Source organism: Euprymna scolopes, chromosome 15 (genome assembly GCF_053919585.1).
Source record: "Euprymna scolopes isolate OS-2025 chromosome 15, ASM5391958v1, whole genome shotgun sequence".
Lineage (NCBI taxonomy): Eukaryota > Metazoa > Mollusca > Cephalopoda > Sepiida > Sepiolidae > Euprymna > Euprymna scolopes.
The window spans coordinates 44,174,908-44,183,427 of NC_136496.1; the positions used below are offsets into that span (position 1 = coordinate 44,174,908).

The window sequence follows — 8,520 nt, forward strand, 5'->3', positions numbered from 1 at the left end:
TCCTGCCTCGACAGTTTAAAACCGGCTTCAAAACTTGATAGGGGTTGCCCTTTTCTCTTTCCTACAACCTTTTCCCCGCAGAAAAAGCGTTGCTAGCCTCTCACTGCTCTATCGTTATTTTCATGGCAAGTTCTCATCCGAGGTCCAATCAATGGTCCCCCTCCCTTGCCAGATTTTCACAAAAACACTCGAGCTAAAACCACTATCAATAATTTCCCCGACTCTCTATCTGTGCTTAAACCTAAACGTGGATTTCATTAACAAAACTTCTTTCCCAGAACTACTCACATGTAGAACTCTATTCCGCGGATCTACTTTCCAGCTGACTACAATATGGTCATCTTCAAGTTCAAGATAAACAAGTTCTTGTTGAGCCATCTCCTTAAATAATCAAAGTATACAACATTTCCACTATGCTACGATCCACTCATATCCTCGAGTGGCCTTCGGACCTTCATAAGTGGTGACCCCATTTGTAAAAAAAAAAGTGGTGATTTGAACTCGTCATATCGGATTCTGTCCTTGACAGAGGCATTTCTAAAGTCTACTACACACTCCTTAAAAATGGATAGATCCAATCTCATTCTTACCTCTTTCTATTTTTTAAATTCAACATCATTTTTCAGGTGATGATGGTCTTCATAGTGACCTTCGTAAAAATTAAGGCCTATTTACTGTTTAAGTGACGTCATGTTAATGATTTATTCAAGCAAGATTTGTCGAAAAATCAGATTGTTGAATTAAAAAGCAAAGAAAAGAAACAATTCTATTCATACTGAAACTGAAATTCATTTAGTATGAATTAAAGAAAAAACACGAATTCAAAATCAATAAGTTTTTATTGCTGCGTTAAAGTAAATACACATTACATTGTTTCTCGCGTTATCGTAGCAGCCGCTTATCATTGATTTCTCGTTGGCGGCAACCATTGGTCTTTACTGGAATTTGGGTGGCAACAAGCCTTCCCATGTTCACAGTCCTCTTTGCACTCGTCCAGCGGAGGTCTGGCTAGTGCTTTCTCTCATCGGTCTTCCCAACGTTTTTATTTTCAATTTTACGAGTATGTTAAAACCAGATAAATAATTCGCAGCAAAAATGTCTACTTACACCCACAGCAAAGAACTTTCCATTCTCTCTCTCTCTCTCTCTCTCTCTCTCTCTATATATATATATATATATATATATATATATATATATATTTCTGTCTCTCTCTCTCTCTCTCTGTCTCTCTCTCTCTCTCTCTATATATATATATATATATATATATATCTTCTCTTCTATCTATTCTTCTATCTATCTATATTTCTTTCTTCTACTCATTCTTCTCTTCTATCTATATTCTATTCTATTTCTTCTATCGTCTTCTATCTTCTATCTATCTATTTCTTCTATCTTCCTTCTATGTATCTTCTATCTATCTATCTATCTATCTGTCTTCTTCTTCTTCTTCTTCTTCTATCTATCTATCTACTCTCTATCTTCTATCTATCTTCTTCTATCTTCTGTCTATCTTCTCTCAATCTTTCTTCTATTCTATTCTATTCTATTCTATTCTATCTATCTTCTCTATCTATTCTTCTTCTACTTATCTTCTATCTATCTATCTATTCTATCTATCTATATCTTCTATCTATCTATCTTCTATCTTCCTTCTATCTATCTATATCTTCTATCTTCTCTCTCTTCTATCTTCTGTCTATCTATCTATCTATATATATATATGTGTGTGTGTATATATATATATATGTGTGTGTTTTATTTTTTATTACCGTATTTTTCTGTTAACTCAACAGAAAAATACGGTAATAAAAAATAAAACGCATATTTGCTCTACAACAGTATTGAGCATTTTCTTCAGGTTTTTATTAATTACCATTTCTAATATATATATATATATATATATATATATATATATATATATATAAAATGAACTCATTTTCTCCCTGCGATTTTGACCTTAATAGGATTGAAAATCAAGACATTTCATGCAAATGTAACGTGCATGAACTGCAGCACATTACCTTTGGTGTGTTATAGGCTTATCACCTATCCACTTACTCGATAAACGTAGATCCCTATATATTTTCTGCTGACACTCCAAGGCTAAATTCTGTTACAATCAATGGAAGTAGTAAAATCTTTTCCCTCTATTACATTCATACTCCTCCCGCGCCCACTTACTACCACCGGTGATAAGTGGGCGCGGGAGGAGAATGAATGTAATAGGGACACTACGAGGAAACACCGGTTTGAGTTCGTAGTTGCTTAAAAAAAAACGGATTGGCATTTTTCTGTCGTTTGAAACGCAAATTTTGATTACATCGAATCCAGTGTTTACTTATACCATTTCTTCCTGTCATCTTTTTCTTTTTTATTTTATTTATATAAGGGGGTGGAATTAACGAACAGAAAGGGTTACCGATGCCATCTTTTTTTTTTTAGTTTCTTTTTTCGTTCTTTACTTTTTGGGGGGGGTTATTTCATTTACATTGGGAGGGGGGTAATGTACCAAAGGGTTGCTGATGTCGTCTTTATTTACTTTTTTTTTACTTTATTTTCGTTTTTTTATCACGCATTCTTAGCCACGTTCACTTTTGCCTTGCTTAATTTAATAGCAGTGTATCACAACGCTCTCTTACTGAGATCCGTTCTCCTCCGCATTAAAAATACAGTTTACACAGAGAAAATTGCGTTTATTACATAAATAAACAAACAAACGAAACCAACTACCTCTGGATTTCCAACTGTATTTATGCCACGTTCCTTTCTTTTTCGACATAGCCTCATCAATTAACACTACCCAGCCAACATTCAGGTGAATACAGTCAGTTCTCTTACAGAAATCTGTTCTCCGCCGCATTCTACAGTTTACACAGAAACAATCACATTTATTAAATACACAAAAACACGAAACGAACTAACATTGTATTCCAGATTTTACATCTAACTCTATCCGTCTGCAACTATTAATTGCATATCCAACTGTATTTATGTCACGTTCATTCCTTTATCGACCTAGCCTCATCGATTAACAATTCCCAGACAACATTCAGGTAAATACAGTTTTATATGCAGCCGATTTCCAAGTATATGGACTTCTTCCTTTTTCAACCGATTACTCGCCTATTTATTCCTTTTATTATGTTTTTCCTTATGTTTATTGTGCTTTTTAAGGTGATATTACGGGGAAGAGGTGACTTCTTTTCTACTTACTTACTTATTCATTATTGATTTTTGTACATTGAATTTCTCGAAGTTTCATTAGCCCAATTAAAAAAACGCTACGTAAATTGAGGCAGACGACATTGGATTTGGAAGAAAGCCACTATGACAGCGATGCATACACACATGTTTAATTAACAACAAGAAATAAAAAACCGGTATACTTACACCTAACATTTATATGGTTAAAAAACAAAGTGATTTATGTGGATAAATCTTTTGCATAAACAAAACAAAAGACAAATAAATATACATTAAATACTAGCATAAAATAAAAATATTTTTATTTCAGACGCTAGCTTTCTTTCTGTTTGTCTTTTTTCTTTTTTTCTTCTTGTTTCCTTTTTTTCCTTCTTTTTCTTTGCTTCTTCTTTTTCTTCTTTTTTCCTTCTTTTTTCTTCTTCTTTTTCTTCTTTTTTTCTTCTTTTCTTTCTTTTTCTTCTTTTTTTGTTTTTTTCTTCTTTTCTTTTCTTTTTTGGCCAATTGCATTTTTTTTAACTCCCCCCACCCACCACCACCCCGCAAACAAACACCCGAGCAACAATTTTTTATTATTCTTTTGTTTTGATTTACCCAAAACCACACACACCTCGAAACACCCGGGCAATGCCTTTTTGTCTTTTGTCTTTTGTTTTGTTTATGCAAAAGATTTATCCACATAAATCAATTTGTTTTTTAACCATATATATATATATATATATATATATATATATATATATATATATATATATATATATATATATACGGGAAAGGCAAAGACTAAGGAAGTAAACCAAGACAAAAAAATCAGGTCTGGAGTTCCGATATGCGGATGGTGAAGCTCTGTAACATCTTTCCGCCAGTTCCTGCAGCCATGCTGACACCAACTGTATTGGCTTGCCTTTCCGTTGGAGTCTGTACGCAACGCTGAGAGGGGAGCCCTGACAAATGGACAAACCAAAGTTCTTTTATTACCTACCCAGGCCTTCACCTGGTTGGACACAGCAGACGCTGTAGTAAACCAAACTAGGTGCAGAATGCCATTGTTTCAAGAGACAGAATGTTGCCATTACATCACACGCACACACACACACACACACACATATATATATATATATATATATATATATATATATATATATAGTCATTCACATACAGTACTGTTTCGCTGTTTCACAGCTCATCAGTGCGGCTAGACAGGCAACTGCCTCAAGCCAGGATCGAAATCCGACCACCCAAATGACAGTATATATATCCTTACAAAAAACTAACGAAAGTTCTATGAACAAAGTTTCTTTTCTAGAATTCCCGCTTGTGGAATAAGATGCCACAAGCCTTCTTTCCAACCGATTACAGTATGGTCGTCTTCAAGTCTAATGTGAACAAATACTTGTTGGGCCGTCCTCTTGGATAATCAGTTTGTCTTAAGCACATCACACTCATTATTTCTAATCATCGTCCAACTGACTGTTTAAGCCTTATCCTCGAGTGCCCCCTAGGCTTGGATAAGTCGTGAATATAAAATTTGATTCATTTTATGAGTTTATTTTCGTATTTTTTTTAATTTAAATCATTCCATGTCGAATAATTGTAATCATTTCGTGTTGAATAAAATATATTATATAAAATAAATGTCACATTTCTTTGTTCATCAAGCGTAAATGTTATTATAATATTATAAGATCATTAATCGTTATATATATATATATATATATATATATATATATATATATATATATATATATATATATATATATATATATATATATGCAATCGTGGATTAATAACATCTATATGCAATAAACGTCGGTTGAATATTATTTCACCTTATAAATGCAAACCAAACATAAGTTTTAGTTGGAAATGATATCAGAATGATGTAATCGTTGCAATTATTTCAAACAAAGTTAAAATAAAATCAGTTTTTTTTAGAAAATGATTTGCGTTTTACCAAATGACTGACACTTCAGTATAAGAACAGAATATTTAACAAATTCCACATTCTCATGTTAAGAATGGATTTCTAAAAATATTCTTAACATGAGGAGATTATGAGGCTTTTTTACTTATCTTTTTTTACTTACCTTCACCGTCATTTCCGCTTTTAACTATATTTAAAAAAAAAAGTCGTGTATCCTAAATTAGTTTTTCGTAAAAATAATTAAATGGATTTATTTTTACTTCGTCATTTTAACTTTTTTCTTTGGTAAATGTAAATGTGCCACACATACCTCATAAATGATTAAACTCAACTATTTCGTTTTTGCGCAAAGCTACATTCAGAGGCGATAAAGAAAGGGATAGACAGGTGTAAACTAAAACTTGTCTTGCGTATCTTATTTTACTAGCATAATTTTTCTTAAGAGAAAATATAACTAGCGTATTTATTGTTTTGTTTTTTGCTTTGGTTTTATTTTGCTGTTGTTACTGTTGTTATTTTTTTGGGGGGGGTACTTTCTTTTGTTTTGTTGTTGTTGTTGTTGTTGTTGTTGTTGTTGTTGTTGCTGTTGTTGTTGTTGTTGTTGTTTTTTCCAAGTTTTACCCTGGTTATTTCGGATTGTATACTAAGTTTTAGTTCGTCTGTAACAGCAGTAAGAAATCACTTGTTAGTGATAAAATATTTATATTAGTACTTACCCGGAGAACGCCACGTAATCCTGCTAGTTTCAAACGAAAATGATATCTTTATTCATCCCAATTTTACATGTACATCTAAAACGCACTTAGTTCAGTTGGTGGATTTCCTGGTGTGTAGTACTTCCTGACTAAAATTACTTTTTTCTTTTAATTATTATTTTAATTCTTTATATTTTCTTATTATCTGGAAATATCTAGGCTAATTTTTGTTTGTTTGTTTTATTTGAAATTTCTTAAAGAGATTTTTCCAGAGTATAATCCCCGGAAAATCACGAAGTCAAAAGGCGTTAGATTTCGGTAATTTCCGAGTACCGCAAATTTGACAACAAACTACGAATTCAGGAATGACAAACATGTTTTTTACTTTATTATCTTTTTTTTTTCTTTTTTCAAACATGACATTTTTTATACATTGACACGGATAATGAGGCATATAAAAATGCCACTCCTCACAAAAAGAAAAAATAATAAAGTAGGTCATGTTTCAAATTATGTTTTTTTGTTTTGTTTTTTGTTTTTTGCTTGTTTGTTTTTTTAATTGGGTTAATTAGTGAATTAGTGTTAGCAGTGGTTTCTAAGCAATTTCCCCAAACTGTAATGTCTACCATCCGTATGAGAGGAAATGAAACATTATAGTTACATGTTTTTGTGAGAACCCATCTCCTATTAAACTTATGTATTTGCGGATGTAATTCATAAGTATATGAATTAAACGTTTAAATTAATTTTCCCACATAAACTGGGATATGCAGGGTGGGGCATGATTGCTGTTACAAAATAAAACTCGGATTTATCACAACAAGATAATTTATTATAAAACCCAATTACAGAAAATAAATGATAAACACACACTGAAGGAACAATATGGCATAAGTATTTTTCAAAATGATTTTCTTAAGCTTTTACTACACTACGAAGTTTTATGCGGAAATCATTTATAGCAGCAGCACATAGTATCTAAGGGTTTTCTCTCCCAGCATTTATTCAATTTTGTCTTTAAAGCTTCAATATTTTGATATAGAGTAGAGCAGGCTCCACTTTCCAGGATTAACCAAAAAGAATAATCAAGAGCGTTAAGATCAGGTGATGAAGGAAGCCATTTTTCTTTGCTGATCCAGGACGAACAGTTGTCTCTACACCACTGTTGTGTTATACGATCAGTGTGGCCTGTCGCATCATTTTGTTGGAGAGTCAAGCGTCATCATCGTACACAAAAATACACTATGGAGTCATTCCACCTTCAACAATGTCCTCAATGTAACGTTCTTTGTTAATCTTTATCCCTTAAAGGGAAAAACAAGTGGAGATTTTCCTATCTTAGAAATGACCACCCAGATCATCACTGATGCTGGTTTTTGCGTTCTCAACATCTTTCCTGTATTACCAGGTATTGCCTCACAATTTCTCGCAATGACTCTATCGTTTTGATGATTGTGGAACTGTTGAAGTGAGAATAACTTTACATCCATGGTGATGATAATATTGAGCGTACCCTGCCTGATACGGTTTAACAAGAGTCGACTTCTGATGAGTCTCTTTGCAATTGTGGATGCAGAGAAAAGCTGTCGCTTTTGAAGCTTATAGTATGACATCTGCAGGTCACTTCGACATAGTCTTCGGGTAGTGCTTGGTGATGTTTGTGCTTCTTTTGCCATTTGTCTCATGGATTTCGCTTGATCTTTTCTCTACTATTTTTTATGAGTTTATGAAGATTCGGAGACGGCCTGATCGTTGTCTATCTTTGATTGGCTAAGTTTCCGGGTAACGATCATCCTTTTTATGAACATTGTTTTGGATTTGGAGGTTTTTCTGTAACTTGAATATTTCTGGTGGATGCAGGCTCTCCTCATGCTGATTCATGATAAATCTTCTTTTCAGTTAAACAGATATTGTTAAAAATTAGTATCTTTTGTTTCTGAAAAGCAAGAAATCATATATAACATTATAATATACTGACAATAAATTATTCAATTTATTTTAGCATTATCACAAAAAAAATAGTTCCGAAATTTTGTAACAGGACTTATGCCTCACTCTGTACATGCCGCCGTTAGGATGTTATCTTGTATCGGAATAAAAGTAATAATTTGGTATTGTTAACAGTATTGAGTGAATCGTTAATTCAAGTGTCAATCTTGTTCCCGTGTTTATTCCATTACTACATGGCAGGAGAGTATTCTTCTAGACTATATATGTGGTCCTGGATATGACCTTAAACTATATCCAGTGGTGAGGCCCCAGCTCGCGGGCTTTGGGGAGTGTGGAGCCACCCTTTAATTACTATTGCTCCCAGGTCCACTCTGACCCGAAGTGTTAGTACCTGTTAGGGTCCCAACTATGGGTTAAATAGAAACCGACTTGAAAACAACAAATATTCTATTTAAAATTTTTCTTCAAAATCTTTGTATTCGGCATTAATAACCTGAAAAGGGTTGATATGCCGTAAAACAAAAACAACCAACCAACCATCTAGAGAAAAGCAACATAAAAAGAAATAACGGCACAGTCTATCGGTACAAAATAATTTTCTTTTATTGTTGAGTTGCTAAAACAAAGCCAAATAAACGGATGACAATGAATAAGAGTTGAAAGAGTACAAATACAATTTAGTTGAAAAGAAAAGTTGCTTTGTCTGTAAGTAGAAATTGAATATATATGTTTATTTCGGCCTGTGCAGCGTTC

General features: G+C 33.1%; 2 protein-coding genes across 3 annotated transcripts in view; both read right to left on the minus strand.

Annotated features, from left to right (window-relative positions):
* The window catches only part of LOC145293798 (uncharacterized), a 93,923-nt gene extending 87,716 nt beyond the window's left edge, over positions 1-6,207 (minus strand). The window contains exon 1 of one of the 2 annotated variants that reach the window (XM_080140367.1): positions 5,839-6,207. The gene's annotated coding sequence lies outside the window, so the exon portion shown is untranslated. The remainder of the gene's footprint in view (positions 1-5,838) is intronic. The other variant, XM_080140366.1, reaches the window with a different exon arrangement.
* Positions 6,208-7,115: 908 nt separating this feature from the next.
* Positions 7,116-7,493, minus strand: LOC145294165 (uncharacterized). The gene has a single exon (XM_080141273.1). It carries the CDS (start codon positions 7,491-7,493, stop codon positions 7,116-7,118), a length of 378 nt encoding a protein of 125 aa, XP_079997399.1.
* Positions 7,494-8,520: the final 1,027 nt, after the last annotated feature.